General features: G+C 34.6%; 2 protein-coding genes across 4 annotated transcripts; one reads left to right on the top strand and one right to left on the bottom strand.

The window, feature by feature from the left end:
- Nucleotides 1-325: 325 nt before the first annotated feature.
- Nucleotides 326-6,328, top strand: LOC111997769 (probable sugar phosphate/phosphate translocator At3g17430). Of its 3 annotated transcripts, none has more exons than XM_024029916.2 (10): nucleotides 326-536; nucleotides 787-1,080; nucleotides 1,207-1,314; nucleotides 2,016-2,047; nucleotides 2,171-2,221; nucleotides 3,271-3,332; nucleotides 3,425-3,686; nucleotides 4,170-4,435; nucleotides 4,545-4,639; nucleotides 5,910-6,328. In XM_024029916.2, exons 2-10 carry the CDS (start codon nucleotides 997-999, stop codon nucleotides 6,090-6,092), a joined length of 1,143 nt encoding a protein of 380 aa, XP_023885684.1. In that variant the 5' UTR covers nucleotides 326-536; nucleotides 787-996; the 3' UTR covers nucleotides 6,093-6,328. The 3 variants fall into 3 exon arrangements, with proteins under 3 accessions (XP_023885684.1, XP_065618989.1, XP_023885685.1); XM_065762917.1 differs by having other exon boundaries at nucleotides 326-571; XM_024029917.2 differs by lacking the exon at nucleotides 326-536 and adding an exon at nucleotides 541-654.
- Nucleotides 6,329-8,148: 1,820 nt separating this feature from the next.
- Nucleotides 8,149-15,150, bottom strand: LOC111997731 (novel plant SNARE 13). The gene is made up of 10 exons (XM_024029861.2): nucleotides 14,747-15,150; nucleotides 13,083-13,175; nucleotides 12,014-12,107; nucleotides 11,766-11,803; nucleotides 10,344-10,441; nucleotides 9,267-9,346; nucleotides 9,142-9,198; nucleotides 8,968-9,060; nucleotides 8,784-8,858; nucleotides 8,149-8,664 (listed from the first exon to the last, which is right to left on the bottom strand). The coding sequence occupies exons 1-10, from the start codon at nucleotides 14,821-14,823 to the stop codon at nucleotides 8,560-8,562; spliced, it is 810 nt and encodes a 269-aa protein (XP_023885629.1). The 5' UTR covers nucleotides 14,824-15,150; the 3' UTR covers nucleotides 8,149-8,559.
- Nucleotides 15,151-16,063: the final 913 nt, after the last annotated feature.

The following is a 16,063-nucleotide window of genomic DNA, read 5'->3' as shown; positions in this document are numbered from 1 at the left end:
GAAACATATTTCGTTTCTAACAATTCGAGCATCTGAGACTCGATTTTGCCCTGCGAAAATGCATTTGGAACTCGAGTGTCTGAAACTCGAGTTTCAAAATCGAGTTTCAGACACTCGAGTTCCAAGTGCATTTTCGCAGGGCAAAATCGAGTCTCAGACGCTCGAATTGTTAGAAACGAAATATGTTTCAAACTTTGCCTAACTAATGATATTGTTTAGATTTTATAGTTATTTTATAAAAAAATCCGAGTTTGTGGTCCGAACCAGATTAAAAATAATAATAATAATAATAAGAGTTGTGGTCCGACCATAACTACACAAAATTGTTTACACGTCAATATTGTTTTGGGACCCCAAAACCAAAACCACGCGCTTTATTACTGAAATTAATTAACCCCTTAATCTTCTTCTTCTTCTTCTTCCTCTTCCTTATATATTATTATTTCATTCACTCTCTTTCTCTGCCTTGTTTGACTGTAAAAGCATAGGGGCTTATACATTGCTTGGATTTCATTTCAGATTAGCAAACTAAACGGGTTCGTTATGGAAATTCCTCGTTTTTATCATTCTCGTAAATCAGATCACACTTTTTTGTTATTCATTGAGTATTAGATCTTTGATTTTCTTTACTTTCCTCACATTATATACCATTGGGTAACTTTGTTTATTTTGGATCCACTTTTGAACTTTCTCTTTGGGAAATTTGGTTTCTTTTTCACTTTCAATGCTTTGTTTCACTGTTTCTTTGGAAAGTAAAAACTGGGTTTTGTTCTTTGCTTGATATAGGTTCTAGCTACCAGTGAAGCCACAGCAGCAGCCATTGGAACCAACAAAGAATATGACTTTGCTTTGTGCTTTTAGATAAAGGCATTGACTTTGTCTTGTTTTTGTAACTCATTGTGGTGATAAGATGGTATTAGACTCAAGGATTTGATAGCAAATTTGGTTCATTTTTTTGATGTTGTTGTTGTTGTGAAAGCAAAAGAACTGAACACAATGATTAACAAAACGCTTGTGCTCACTTACCTTTACCTGCTAATCTACATTTTGCTTTCTTCTGGGGTCATTTTGTACAACAAGGTACTCAAAAAAAAAAAAAAAAAGGTTCTTTTTGCTATGTTTTTCTATATCTTATTTCATGCTTAGAATTTTATATTATTATATTATCAATTATGTGTATTTGGGTGTTTGAATCTTTGTTTGCAGTGGGTTCTGTCTCCTAAATACTTCAACTTTCCGCTACCTATAACGCTTACAATGATTCACATGGGGTTTTCTGGAGCTGTCGCGTTTTTGCTTGTTCGGGTTTTCAAGGTATGGCTTTGTCTTATGTTAGTGTGATAATGGATTTGACTTCCTTGTTTGTTGATAGTGATAGATGTATCTATCGAATCATGTACTTATTTTTGTATAAGCGGTTGGATACGGCTATGGCATTGTTGATTCTAGGTGTGATTTCGTATTTCATGTAATGCCAAGCACAGAATTGGCTACAAAATATGAGCCTACTGTGATGATTAATTATGTTGTAGGTGATATTGTTCTAAATTATAAAAATTTATAGTGATTCAAATTTGTGGGAAATGAACAGGAGACCATGGGTGTAGAGATGTCACCTATGACAATTTTCAGAGCATGGTTTATTGTGGTTCTAAAAGAGAAATCTTTAAATCCTTGATTTACAATCTTTTCTGTTATATGTTATACACGTTACTCATTTTTGTTCATACTTTATGCTCCTGTCCACATTGCTATTTATAAAGTGATCAAAAGTACTATTATTGTGCTTGAGCTGCTGTTGCTCTGCAGCCTATGCTGCAAGTCATGATTCCACTGTTAATGGGTTTCTTCTGTACAGTAGCATCCTTATGGTTAAGTAACTTGTGAGTCAAAAAAGGAAATATGGAATTGGTCTCCAAAATGACATTTCCAGTTTCTTCTTTCCTTTCATTATTTAATGATGTTTTTATATTAAATGCTTAGAGTGATTTATTTATATTGTTTTTAATGTGCAGGTCGTAACTCCTGTGAAAATGTCATTTGAAATGTAAGAAATAGTTTCTCAAAACCCCCAACCCAACTCTTCTCCTCTCCCATTCTTATGATTTTTTTTTTCCTCTTCTTCATTTGTCCATTCTCTCTATCCTAAAATATCTTAATTGGTGTACAGATATGCAACATGTGTTATACCAATAAGTGCCTTCTTTGCATCAAGTCTTTGGTAAGCAATCTAATATAACTGGACACTTCTTTTGGCATGTGAAATGGTGATTCTATCATTAGTGAAGCACAAGTATGTATCCATATATGTGTTTTTATCAGTGTGCACTGTCGGGGGGGGTAAACCCCTTTCCCTTCTTGTTAGATCCGATGGTTGAAATTGGTTTTGTATATGTACCTTTGACTTCAAGCAAATTAAAGACTCTCAACCATCTATACATGTGACCGCGAAGCAAAATTGTATTGTTATTTTTATTAACAGAACTGGTATGTTCTTACATTCTGCTGAGGATTTTACCAAAATAATTAGTGAGTGGCTATACCTAGGCCACTCTTTCTTTCCCTTTTTGAACTTTTGTGCCAGATTATAATTAGGCTGCTGCATGCTGTAAAATGTGGAAATTACTCTGTGAAGCTTTGGATGTTTTAATATATAGGTATTCTTTCGGCTTTCATTAAACCAGCTTTGGGCTTCGAGGTTTTACAAATTGATTTTTGCTTCGGTTTTAGGTTGTAAATTTAAGCTAAAATTGTACAATGCCTCTACTTTGATAATTAGCTTTGCGTTTAAAAATACACAAGCTTTTTTGCTTTTATGTATTATTTTTATTTTATATACTAATGACTAAAAGATATCTGGTGTGGATCCATTGTATTCATGATTTTAAATTTTATGAATTTGCTTTCTTGTTTGGGCTTGATTATGTCAATTGGTTTTGTGTAAAGTTTACTGAATCTTTATCACTTCATATTTGATCTTGGTCCTTCTTGTTTCTATAGTTTCTTGTAAGGGAACCTTTGTTACAATTGCACTTTATGTGTTGAAGCTTTCTTTAATGACTCTTTCATAGACAGTAAATTTCCTTAAAAAAATAAAATAAATGAAAAACAAATAGCTCTTTATGCATGTATGGTTGTATATCAAAGGATAAATTTGGTGCTAGTAGGCCAGATAGTGGCTTATCTGAGGTTTGGACAGTTATGCCTACATGGTCTAAATGTTCCTGAAGGAATAATTATGATAACTTTGTTGTCCTCTTCTCATGACAGGTTTGGTAACACAGCTTACTTGCACATTTCTGTGGCCTTCATTCAGATGCTGAAAGCCTTAAGTATGTTTGGAGAAACTGCAGTTTTTTTTTTCTTACTATCATGTTCTTAACTCTATTAAATGGCTGCTTATATGTGAGTTTGGATGTTTCAGTGCCTGTGGCAACATTTGTCATGGCTGTTGTGTGTGGCACTGACAAACCAAGGTGTGACGTATTCTTGAACATGTTGCTGGTCAGTGTTGGAGTTGTCATTTCCTCATATGGGGAGATTCATTTTAATGTAGTTGGTACACTTTACCAGGTTACTGGCATCTTTGCAGAAGCTCTCCGTCTTGTCTTAACACAAGTCCTTCTACAAAAGAAGGGCTTGACACTAAATCCCATCACCAGCTTATACTACATAGCTCCATGCAGGTATTTTGTTTTGAAGCTTCTGGGTTTTATCTTAGATAAAATAATGTAAATGTCTGATTGCTGTCTACAAAAATATATAGAGGTGAACCATATAAGTGAAGGCCTTTTTTTAATAGAAGGTATAGGTTAATCTCGATTGGACATTTTAATTTGATGTATAGAAATCTGAGTTATATGGTGATTGATATATATTATTTAGTTTGTTGTTTCTGGAAAACGTGTTTTTTCTAAATAGTGCAATTTATATTGCTTGAATGTATATTTTAGTGGAGAAAAGAAATGATAGTCTTTACTCTTTAATAGCTACTTAAATGATACATCCACTAGAATGTCTTTTTTTTTAAGATCCATCTTTAAGACCATGTAAGTTTGTTCTTTTTTTGTTCCTATCCATAAATGTATATGCACAATTCTTTTTAAGGCACTGCCATTGATGGGTGTTGGAAACGTACTTCTCACTTTTTGACACATTGGCATGTGCAGTTTTGTTTTTCTGTTTGTGCCTTGGTATTTACTGGAGAAGCCTGAGATGCAAGTTTCACAGATTCAGTTCAACTTATGGATCTTTTTCTCCAATGCTCTTTGCGCGTTGGCCCTGAACTTCTCCATTTTCTTAGTAATCGGTAGAACAGGAGCAGTTACAATCCGGGTTGCTGGCGTTCTGAAAGACTGGATATTGATAGCCCTTTCAACTGTCATATTTCCAGAGTCCACAATAACAGGGCTGAATATAATTGGCTATGCAATTGGTAACTCTCTATCCATATGAAGTACAAGCTTTCAATGTCAGAAATATTTTCTACCCCTTTTAAAACCTTAAAAGTTTACCTTAAATTTCTCTTTCTTTTACCCTTGCAGCACTTTGCGGTGTTGTCATGTACAATTACATAAAGGTTAAGGATGTTCGAGCATCTCAACAACCTGCTGAAAGTCTTCCTGAAAGAATTACAAAGGTCAATCTCATAGATTACCCCTGATAATATTAAGTCTGTTCAATATATTTTGTTCCTTTAACCAAGTAGGGCAAAACTAGGTATAGTTCTTTAGGTGCTATACCTTAGGTTCCCCAATTATAATCAAACACATGTTTGAATTTAATTGGAGGAACCAAGTTACAACATTTAAAAACTGTACCTAGGTTTTACCCAACCAACTATATCCTCTTCCATAAAATTTGCCTTCTCAATGAAAATGCATTCAAGTGTTCATAGAATCATCACATGCTTGAAACAATTAAAGTCTGATGTGATTTAATCTGCTTGCTGTGCTTGTATAATTGGCTCATGAAGCTGACATAAACCGAAATTTTAACAAAATCAGTCTCTAGGAATATGAATCTTGTGAGTCGAGAATGTGTGAAACTTCATAATGGGCCAGGTCGGTTTGTACTGATGCTTAGTTGGCAGGGGAACAGTGAAATCTCTAGGGTGAAACTTTTGTATATGCATGCTGTGCCATCCAAAGACTATTGGATTACATTCAATCATAGCTAAACCTAAATCTTCCCTTCTGGAACTGCCAATTAGTGTTGTTTGCCAACAAGCATATATATGATGATAATCTCAATAATGCATTTGGGATTTCTAGTTGGTGGTCATATAATGATTTGTAGACGTACCCATTAACTATAGAAAATAGTTTTTTTTTTTTTTTACTCTTTGACATGATTTGAGATGCCATCTACAGATTTTATTATTTGACATCAGATCTTTTAACAGATATATCAATCCATAGGTTTCAAATTTTAGAATGTTATTTATAGGATAAACGACAATACCTCCTTTGCAAGATTACATTTTCAACCAACTTCACGGAAATTGGTATTAAAATTACAAAAATACCCCTTTCCCTTCCAAAGGGGCAAAGACTCATAACATGAAGAAACAAATATTTTTGTCCCCTTTTTTTTGTTGCTATTTTCTGTTGATTAATGGAAAACATGACATTGCAATTTAGCCCGAGGTACAAGACATAGACTGTAACATTTGAAAAGTAGGAGGTAAACTGATAATGACCCTTACATGGAGGTATTTTCATATTTTGTCAGTTACTCTTATTTATATATTCCCAGGAAAGCTATCAAAGAAATGGCAATTACATTATTGAAACCACACACTCACTCTCTCTGAGAGGGTTGTTCATCTAGAATAGTCAACAATTTTTTTATGTCAATTGAACCTCCCCTTTGTGTTACAGCTGTGTTTTCTATTTTGGGTAATGCAGGATTGGAAGTTGGAGAAGAAGTCATCTGACATTTTTGTGCCGAATAATAGCAGTGATAGCAGCAGGGGAGGCAGTGGAGGAAATGGTGCTGCATCCGATTTGAATGTTGATGTAGAAGCACCTCTACTTTCAACGTCAAGGTTATCTCATATTGGACGTACGCATCTCATTCGTGATCCATAAAATCCTAAAATCGGCGTTAGGAGTACGTATATTGGAATAGGAAAAGAAGTAGAGGAAGCCAGTTCAAGTGCACAATAATCCTTCATTCTTTCCGGGGCAATGAGTTTACACTTTGAGAGCAAAAGCGATTCATTTGTAGCATGTGTACACTTGATTTGCCAGCCTTTAAGTTTTGTAGTTGGGACATGTGGACGAATCAACCATAATATAATCAAGGCTCATGATTTGGTGACCCAGTTTGTACTTTGTGTATCTCAGCCGATGGAGTTGTTTTCTTCTAATTTTTTTTATCTCAGTTCTTAGCAGTATCCTATTTTTACAATCACCAACTATTCAATCTTTCTCACACGCTAGTCACTCCTATGAAACCAAGTTCAGAAGGATCAAAAAAGAGGAAAAATATTCTCTTACGCTCATTTTACACATTATTTTATGCAACATCCACAATTGATGCGTTGATGTACACATTTTGATGTACACATTTTAAAAAGCGAAAAGGAAATTATCCTTGTTTAAAAAACTTGAAAGTGGATATAAAAAAGTAGATGTAAAAATTATCAATACCCTAGAAAAATGTAGTCATTCACAATCGGTGAGGATCCCTCAAAAAAATGAGAATTAAAATGAACTTTTTAGGTTGAAAGTGGATATAAATAAGTATATGTGAAATTGTCATTACCCTCGAAAAATTTAGTCATTCACAATCGGTGAGTAAGAGATTGTTTAAATTTGCTGTTTTCATAACTTGTAACTCTGTTTCCATAACTCATAACTCAAAAATTATAAGACCCATGACTGAGAGATTTGTTTGAATTTTGTTTCCAGTTATTGTTTTCATCACTCAATTCTCTAATTTTGGAGTGATGAGTTATAGAAACTGAAAACACCTAAATGTGTTTTCAATTTCCAAAACTCTGTTTTCAATAGCATTTCCGTAAATAACACTACATACCTAGTCCCACAGTCAGAGCAATATACGTGAGGCGCTCCTTTTGATGCTCTCTTCAATGACTCTCTTCAGTAACGTAGAGCTCTCTCATCTCAAACTTCTCTCATTTCCATTCCAATACCACCACAATCTGAAAGAAGCTCTCACTGTCCTCACCTCCTCACGCACTATTTCATCAATCCGAGCTTAGCCAACCCGCGCCTCCGTGTCACGGTCACGCAATGCTTCACACGCCAACTAAACCGATCTCCCCGATCTCTTTCTCAACTTTTTTCATTCTCAGCTTTTTTCACAGAAATCCAAAAGTATCCTTTACATTTGAGCTGTTTATATATCTGATTTGTTGGAAAATGAGAATTGAGTGAGAAAAGAACTTTTCAGGTAGTGAATGGACTAAATCTTGCACCCGTGAGGACCATGATCACAAAACGAAAGGAGTCCTTTCTTTTTATCTCTAAAAAGAGTTTAAATGGAGGTGTAAGTCTCAATATCAGCTACATCTTCTATTATCGTGCAATCCAAACCATTTGTCGGCATTACTTTCTATTTCTAACTTGTTAAAGGGATTTGTCGACACTGCACTTTTTGAAGGCACTTCCAAAAGATGGGTCCAAGGGGTTAGATAGTAGATCAACTATTCATGCCATCAAGGCAAAACCATTTCCTCCTTTATTTAGCGGGCGAACTGGCCAATTCGTTAAAAATGAACAAATCGTTGGGGTTGTTGGCCTGTAACCAACAATCTTTGCCAATTCAAGCTCGTACTGGCTTGCAAATGCTAATTCAAAGCTTAAAGCCCTTACCACCCAACCGATCAGCTCTACTAATTAATTTGACACTCCCAAATATACTAGTGGGCTAAACCACCGCTAAAATGTGAGGAAGAAAAGGTATCAACTTACAATGTAACATTTGAGTGGTTTGCGGTAACACAAACATATAATGGAAAAACTGTATTATGATAAAGTCTTAAGTTAATAACCAAACCACGACTATCTAACCTACAACCACCGAACAACACTGAAACCAAAAGAGTGAATGAACGAATCAGGAATTTGTAAAGAGAAAAGAACTATAATGAACACAAGCTGGAATGGGCGTTCTGGCTTTCAGGAGGAAGAGTGCAGCATAATTTTATACATGTCAGACCCATAGTCACTGACCAGAAAATACAACAGCGTGTATACACACATTGAGATGAACATACATTTCCTTCAAAGGGACATGTACGGAGGAATTTCACAGCAGCCTTCTCTTTCTAAGACTACAATAGTCTTGAAAGGTTTACACAGAGAAACCATGGTATTCAAAAGAAAGCAAAATGGACTCATGTGATTTACACATAAAAGAGAATCACAAACAGGATATGCACATCAGGCAAGAATATATAAAATCATGGAAATGTGAAGGAAAAAAAAAACAATTGATGCCCACAAACAGCGATCCTTTGGCCTCCCTTCCCTCAACTAGAACATGAATCATAACCGGATGGAAAACTGCTTCTCTGAAATAATGAATCTAATTGAAGTATTCTGCATCCCTCAGATATAAAAGCCTCCTTGTGGGAGCTGGAGGCGCCAATCCTGGTATGTCCCTGATGTTTTTGTTACTGGGATTCACAATCTGAAATTGTACACATTTTATAAAAGGATAAATGAATTGATGAAGTCATAAAGTTGGTGCATGATGCACGATAGTAAGAAGTATACAGCAATAGATAGATGACTTAAAGAGGATAATACCTTGACAACAATAATGGCTATTACACCACAGACAATAAGTAATAGAAAAAGCATGATGCACTTATCTGTAGCCACCTGAAATAAATAAAATTTGGTTTCTAAAAATATAATTCATATAAGTAGCTTGCAGAAAATAAATGGAAAACGAGTTGCATTTAGATAGGGGAATGAAAAAAGAACTAACCTGCCTACCAATCTCCTTCACAAGCTGGGAGGCCTTCTTAATTGAGAAGTTAATTGTATCCAGCTCATTAACAATACGGCCCATTTGATCAGTCTGCAAAATATCAGATCAGAGTTCAGAAGGCTAAACACATGGGAAGAGAAATAATTGAGATGATTGAATGGTCACACTTACTTGACCCTTTAATTGAACAGCAGTTTCAGTTCCCACTTCAATTGTTTGTTCAACAACCTGAGGTAGCCCAAGAGTTAAGATCGCTAGCAACAGAAATTTGAGCCAAGTCATTTTCAAAAGTTCACCTTTTTAGTGCGTTCAATGGTCTGATCGGTCTCATCCATTGTCTTCATTCCAGAATTGATAAGTTCTTGATTTGACATTGCTACAGGGCAAGACATGTCAAAGTTGTTAAATAGACCTATTGTTTGTGAACCACTAAAGAAAAAAATCCATATATGCATACATAAAAATGTGCATATAAATCAAGGGTAATATAATCTTTCAATTGTTTGATTCACATCCATTTTTTAGTCAGATGAAATTAGGGAAGCTTTTTACAATCATTTATAAAACATCATTATTGCGATCAAGTGTTATTTAGTGTATGCCACAAAGAAACTCCTGCATTGAAGCTTATCTCACATAAACAAGTAGTAATCTCAAATTCTCAGGAAGAAATCAGGACTTATGAAAGCCAATAAATAATGCAAGAAAGACTTTTATACATGTAATAATGCAAGGAAGACTTGGGAATTGGGTGAAGTACCTTGCTAGATAACCAAAAGCAGCACTCTTGAACACAATATTATACAAGTAAACATTCACTGGGTATTTTTTTTTTCCTTGATAATTAAATATAAACATTCACTAGCTAAGGAAATAATTTCCCCCTCTTCTTTCAAATTCCACCCAATTTTCAGCTCAGTCCTGCATCAATCTTCAAAAGTTTCTTTTTTGATGAACTTAGGGTGTCTCCAACCCATTCTAAGACAAGACTAATCCCTTGGGATGCACACAATCACTCATTCTTTGAAAGCCTTCAGTATAATCAAGTGCAGATGGCATCAGTTAATTCGCAATATACTCAGAATTCTTGTCTATGAATGTCAATCTATTTTAAAAACTTAAGGTTGTGTCAGTTATCATTTCATCAATTGAAGCCTAGGTGAAAACGAAGATTGGCATAATTATAGTTGACATGCACACAGCTGATAAACAACAAATACCACATATCATATTGAAGGTATGTCACATGGCACAATGTAAATGAAGATAAGTCACATATTCATCAACGTAACATATTGGCAGCTGTTTTGCCCAAGTAATAATATCAAACAAGTGGGAAGTAATCTGCAAATCTAAGGGGAGATAAATCTCACCTGATGCTACTTGAAAATTGTCATCAGCTGTAGGTTCACTAACTCCTGCTCCCATATCAAAGAGCTCCACTTTCTTATTACCAAGGGTACTCATATACCTGCAGTTCAGCAAAATAGATTATGATATACACAATCAAAGGCCAAAAAAAATCAAACAGATGAAAAGTGAACAGAGCTTTTAAGAGTTTGGCAGACTGAGTTCTATAATCAAGTAATCCGCTGCTCCCTTTCTCTCAAATTGTTGGTTATATTTTTAAAAAAAAAAAAAAAATTGATAGGTAATGACAGTTTTATTAATAAAAAGGACATCATGTTCACGATGGTGAACAAAATGTACTTGAAACAATTACAAACAAATCAAAGAGTAGAAAGAACTAACAGATTGTAGGAAATCAGAAATAAAAATACATCTGCGTAAAACCCCATATCTGAGACCACTCAAACAAAGTCACAACTAATAAAGACTTCAAAAGATCAAAATGTCTCTCAATATCTTCAAAATTACGGGTATTTCATTCCCTCTAGATTATCCACCTCAAACAATCTGGTATCATATACCAAACACTGGAAGTGTTTCCCCAACCAATTCCTCCATGCAAAAAGAAGAGAAGCAACTATCTTTGGCATCACCCACTGAATCCCAAACATCAGAAAAACTTTACTCCATAAAGTATGAGCAAACTTACAATGGAACAAAAGATGATCCACCTTTTCCCCATGACAACAACACAAGCAACACCAACTAACTAGGGGCAGATTCCTCTTAACAAGGCTAATAATGAGAATTCTACCCCAAGCTGCCGTTTTTAAAAAGAAAGACACCAATTTAGGTACATTTACACACCAAATACTCTTCCAAGGTAAATGAGTAGTAGGAAGGTCTGACAAAGAATTATACAAAGAGCACAGGTCAAAAACACCATTCCGAGTCAGTTGCCAGTCAGACTATAACCCCCTCACCCCTAGGCATTTTGGAATGAATATGCTCAAAAAATGTATACACTCTCTCCAACTCCCAATTTAGAAAATCCAACATTTTAAGGGAACCTCATTTAATATGTTGTCTTTTAGTTAAAAAGGTATAGGTTTCCAAAACTACCCTCATTAATTTAAACTCTAGAAAATAATGGTATTGATTTTTAAAATAAAGGGGTAGGATCGGAATTTTATTTATTGACTTTTTAAAGAGGACTACTTTTTGGGACATCCCAAAATGGAATAGAGGATCAACAACTTGGGACAGAGGGAGTTTAATTTTTTGGATTAAGTTACATTAAATTAGCTACCAAATTACAACTGTAAAGCCCACCTGTGCTCATACATTCTTGTTTCAAGTATCATCATTCTAAAACAATAAATTACACCAGACAAAACAGATCCCAAGACATGACCTCTAAAAGGAAAATGAAAAATTCAACTTACGTTTTTCTCAATGCCACATATGAATTCAGCTCTTTGATCTGCAAACAAAAAGTATTGCACATACAGCAGAGTTTCATAAGTACAAACACAGATAGGACCAAAGAAATTAGCAGTATCATGGCAAAGAAATAAGTAACCCATCATTTCATATCATGTATGATGGACCTTACATATAAGATTGAGTCTCTATTAGGCATGTGCATATTCATGAGACATTGTGCAAAAGATAAAAGGTTCCAAATACTGACCATAGATTGCTTCTCATCATTGAGTTGCTTATTAACCTCAGGAGGATTTCTGCCTTCCTCATCTTTAAGCTCACGATCAAACTCCTTGATTAATCTGAAATAATTTATTAAAAAATAAGTATCCATAGGGTCCGTTTGGATAGCACTTATTGTTGCTGAAAGTTGCTGAAAACTGATTGTTGCTGAAAACACTGTAGCAAAATAATTTTTAAATGTGTAAATAGTGTTGTGGGACCCATTTTTAATATTAAATATTGCGTGAACAGTGCATGAACAGTACGTGAACAGTGCATAAACAGTATATGAACAGTGAATTTTGTCCCCTCAAAGTCAAAAATGCCGGCCAAAAAAAAAAAAAAAAAAAAAAAAAAAAAAAAAAAAGAGAAAACGTGAAGATCAAAACGTGCCGCAACAAACCCTCCTATCCAAACACTCACATAATGTATAAATCCTGGACACACTAAGCAGAACTGTTATGCAAAATATTCTTCATTTTATGTTTTGTACTTTTGTTAACATTTTATGGTAAATTGGCAAATAATCCAGAATTAGTTCCTTTCTATCCCCACCCATCGGCAAAACCAAGATGGGAAATCTTCAGCTTCTGAAACCTCCAATGGCACTTGAAACCCAAGTTCAACATACAAATGATGTGATGAATGAAGAACCAGATCAAGATGCTAGGCTGTTTTTTGTTTTCTAGCTAGGCTTTGGGCAGGGCAGGATCACATGATAAAGAAAAAAGGCTATCATGGTATCCAGGTATCAGTAGTCCTTGACAAGCTTCTGATTTTTTTTTTTTTTTTTGAATGCTTTATTTTGACAAACAAACTAGTTTTGGAATGCCAAAGTCAGCTTCTGGGATAGTAATTTAAACTTTAAAGAGCAAAGCTCATTAACATATTGTAATAAAATTGCATTTTATGGGGGATATTTTCCTCTATGTTTACCTTCTCCTTGAACTTTTTGTTGCCAAAAATATATAATTCAATGCTACATATAAAACATTCAAAACATCCATTTCCTGAATATATATGATCAGACATGAAAAGAATGACATATGGCATACCTTTTACACTCCCTCATCTTTACTGTAAGTTCCTCCAGTTGTTTACTTTGTCTATTGGAGTCTTTGATCTTATCCAGTCTCTGGAAGCCATTTCTGAATGCAAAATACTTAAGAAAATATAGGTCTAACAATTCAAGAAAAATACTTAGTTGAAATGGCACTCATCTAATAATAGAAAAGGTTACAAGATCTTTAAAAATTGAAATAAACATAGTTCACTTTCGCTTGAGATTGTGCTCCCTGATTGGGGCCCTAATAAAACTATAAAACTTAGCTGTGTCAAACCAAGAAGATAAAAGACAAAGGAAAATAAAGAACGATGGTTTTCAAAGAATTGGATGATATCTACTAAATAAGGTGGGATTGGGATGTTGAATGGAATTGGGAGATGGAAAGTGCTGCTACTTTAATCGCACCAATTCATGCTAAATAAAAATTATTTTACTGCAGATAACCATCTACTACTTTCAACAAGGACACCAACCTTGTGAATAGGAATTTACTCTAATCCTTTCAACACTTACATGAGTTAATGCACTTCATTATCTGATATACCCAAGGCATATTAACCTTCAATAATGTACCACCATCCTAACAATTCAAAACTTCATCCTCGGAGCTAATATGCTTTCTCACATTCTTGTATGATTATTACTCATCCACTTCAGCCCAAGCACCTTGTAGCTCAACTGGCACCTCCTGGTGTTTCCAACGGAAACGTTCATGGTTCAAATCCCCACACCCCCAATTATCAAATTATCACAAAAGAATGTTACTAATCCACTTCAAGCAATCTAACTCTCCCAGAAAAACCAACTACAAGTTTCTAAAGAAAAGCCTATGCATTTCCATATTATAGCAGCAGTCAAAATAAAAAAGCTTCAAGCAATGTATCTGCTCTCCTTCTGGAAAGTACCACAATTAGATTCAACAAAACATAGCCCTTTTCAATGACTAATTATCTGAAGCCATCCACAATTACGTTCCATAAAACAATGTACCACACTTCTTCTTTTTTTTATAGGTAATGTAAAATTTTATTAAACAAAAGAAAACAGCCAACCTGAGTACATTGGGAATGTACACTATGCGGGCACAAATCAGGAACCAAAATTACAACGATCAAGTAAAACAGTAAGGGAAGAACAAGAAAGATAAAAATGTACCACACTTAAAATTCTTTTGACATTCCAACATTGGTAATATTGGGAGCTAGGAGAGCTCAATATCACTTAGCACTACACTATAAATTATTCATACATTGCATTGCTAAAATACAACACTTTTTCAGGAAAAAAGAAAAACTACTAGCTAAACCATCTTCAGCACCAAAGGTACAACACAGACGCAGAGTTTGAAGCCACATCACAAACACTTATTTCTCATAGAGCTAAACGTACTCTTTATTTATCCATACAACTCTGTTAATAGGTTAACAACAATGTCTATCATTCTCCAAGTACATCAAAACCTTAAGTTAATTGTTTAATATACAAAAAGCATATCCCTCTATTTTGAATTCCATACTTTGTATTCATAGAACAATTCACAAATTCAACTAAAGCATACAAGCCAGATCAGAAAGATTCAAGCTCATAAAAACCATTGCAATAGCTCTCACATTACAATAAGACAGAGAGAGAGAGAGACAGATGGGAACATACGCTAAGGCACGGAAATTATCGCGGATTTCACCGTGGATCTGCTCCAACTGAGGGCTCATCGGCAAGTCGGCCGCCATTGTCGCTGGAGATTAAGCTCTCCAAAAACTTCCGGCAAATCGATCTCACCGCAAAAACCCTAACTCCACCGATTCCAGAACCTTCTAGAACATCAACAACCTATTGATTTGCCCCATGTATGTTGTTGATGGAGGAAACAAACAAGAAATGAAAACAAAAAAAAAAAAACCAAAACCCTAAATCGTTTCAAATTTAGGGAAATCGAAATTTGGGGGAAAATGCAAAAGAGAAAAATTTTCAGAAGGCGTGGAACGAAGAGATAGCAGAGAGAGAGAAAGAATGAGAGAGAAAATCGCTGTCTGGTAATGTTTTTTTTTTTTTTTTTTTAAATTTTAAGCGAGTAAACTATTCGGCTATTCATTCCAATAATTTTGATTTAAAAATAAAATTGCATGGGTTAGCACTTAGCTGTGCGACTTTTGTGTCAGAGCCGAGACGGTTAGTTCAAGTAGGTGGAGAAAATATCATATCGTGATGAGTTGGTTGTCCCTTCTCACTTTACATTTTTGCCTTTTGCCAAATATTGTATAAAGTGCTTATTCAAGGGCAATGAGTTGGACGATATTCCTTTTAAATTAGTTTAACCGAACAATTTATTTGTTTTAATAGGATTAAATGTTTCTTCTCAGGTCTAAATGTTGTTAAATATGTGTTTTATTTATTACTATTTTAATTTAAACCATACTTTTTAAGAATCAATGAGAGTTTATGGACTAAGATTTTCCCAAAAAATAAAAACTGCAGTTAGTTGTATTAAGAAAAAGACTAACATTAATTAATTTTTATTTTCTAATAATTCATATGATCATATCATGCAGGTGGTTAGAATGAGGCTACTTTACTTAGTTTTTTATCAGAAAACATTAACTTTATAACTACGAAACGAAAATTACATCCTGAATAAGAACTTGCTCAAAAAAACAATAAGTCTTTTCAATCCAAGTTGAGAAATCAACAATACCAAAAGTATGTTTACCTAACAAGTGAGCTAGTCTATTTTCTGCCTACCCCACATGAGACAAATCAACTCTAAGAATATCATGTAAAGATGAAAGGATGTCATTTATAAATAGGACTAGGGCCACCAATGCAAGGGAGATGTTTTCTCAACCAAAACTTGGGACACTATCAATGAATCACTTTCAATAATAAACTCACAGATGCCCAAATCTCTAGCAAAAGAAATACTTGCTTCAAAAGCCTTAACTTCAATCTCAAGAGCACCAAAATTAGCACGAA

Source organism: Quercus suber, unplaced genomic scaffold (genome assembly GCF_002906115.3).
Source record: "Quercus suber isolate HL8 unplaced genomic scaffold, Cork oak 2.0 scaffold_480, whole genome shotgun sequence".
NCBI lineage: Eukaryota > Viridiplantae > Streptophyta > Magnoliopsida > Fagales > Fagaceae > Quercus > Quercus suber.
Note: the sequence above shows the minus strand (reverse complement) of the source record. Positions and strands in the feature narration are given on the sequence as shown.

Bases quoted from the DNA above. Each gene is read 5' to 3' on its own strand.
- LOC111997731 (XM_024029861.2), bottom strand. From the start codon at position 14,823: ATGGCGGCCGACTTGCCGATGAGCCCTCAGTTGGAGCAGATCCACGGT. The intron at 13,176-14,746 runs GTATGTTCCCAT...TTTTGCATTCAG, and splicing joins GATAATTTCCGTGCCTTAGC to AAATGGCTTCCAGAGACTGG. The intron at 9,061-9,141 runs GTAAGTGTGACC...GATATTTTGCAG, and splicing joins CTGTTCAATTAAAGGGTCAA to ACTGATCAAATGGGCCGTAT.
- LOC111997769 (XM_024029916.2), top strand. From the start codon at position 997: ATGATTAACAAAACGCTTGTGCTCACTTACCTTTACCTGCTAATCTAC. The intron at 1,081-1,206 runs GTACTCAAAAAA...CTTTGTTTGCAG, and splicing joins GGGTCATTTTGTACAACAAG to TGGGTTCTGTCTCCTAAATA. The intron at 4,640-5,909 runs GTCAATCTCATA...TGGGTAATGCAG, and splicing joins TTCCTGAAAGAATTACAAAG to GATTGGAAGTTGGAGAAGAA.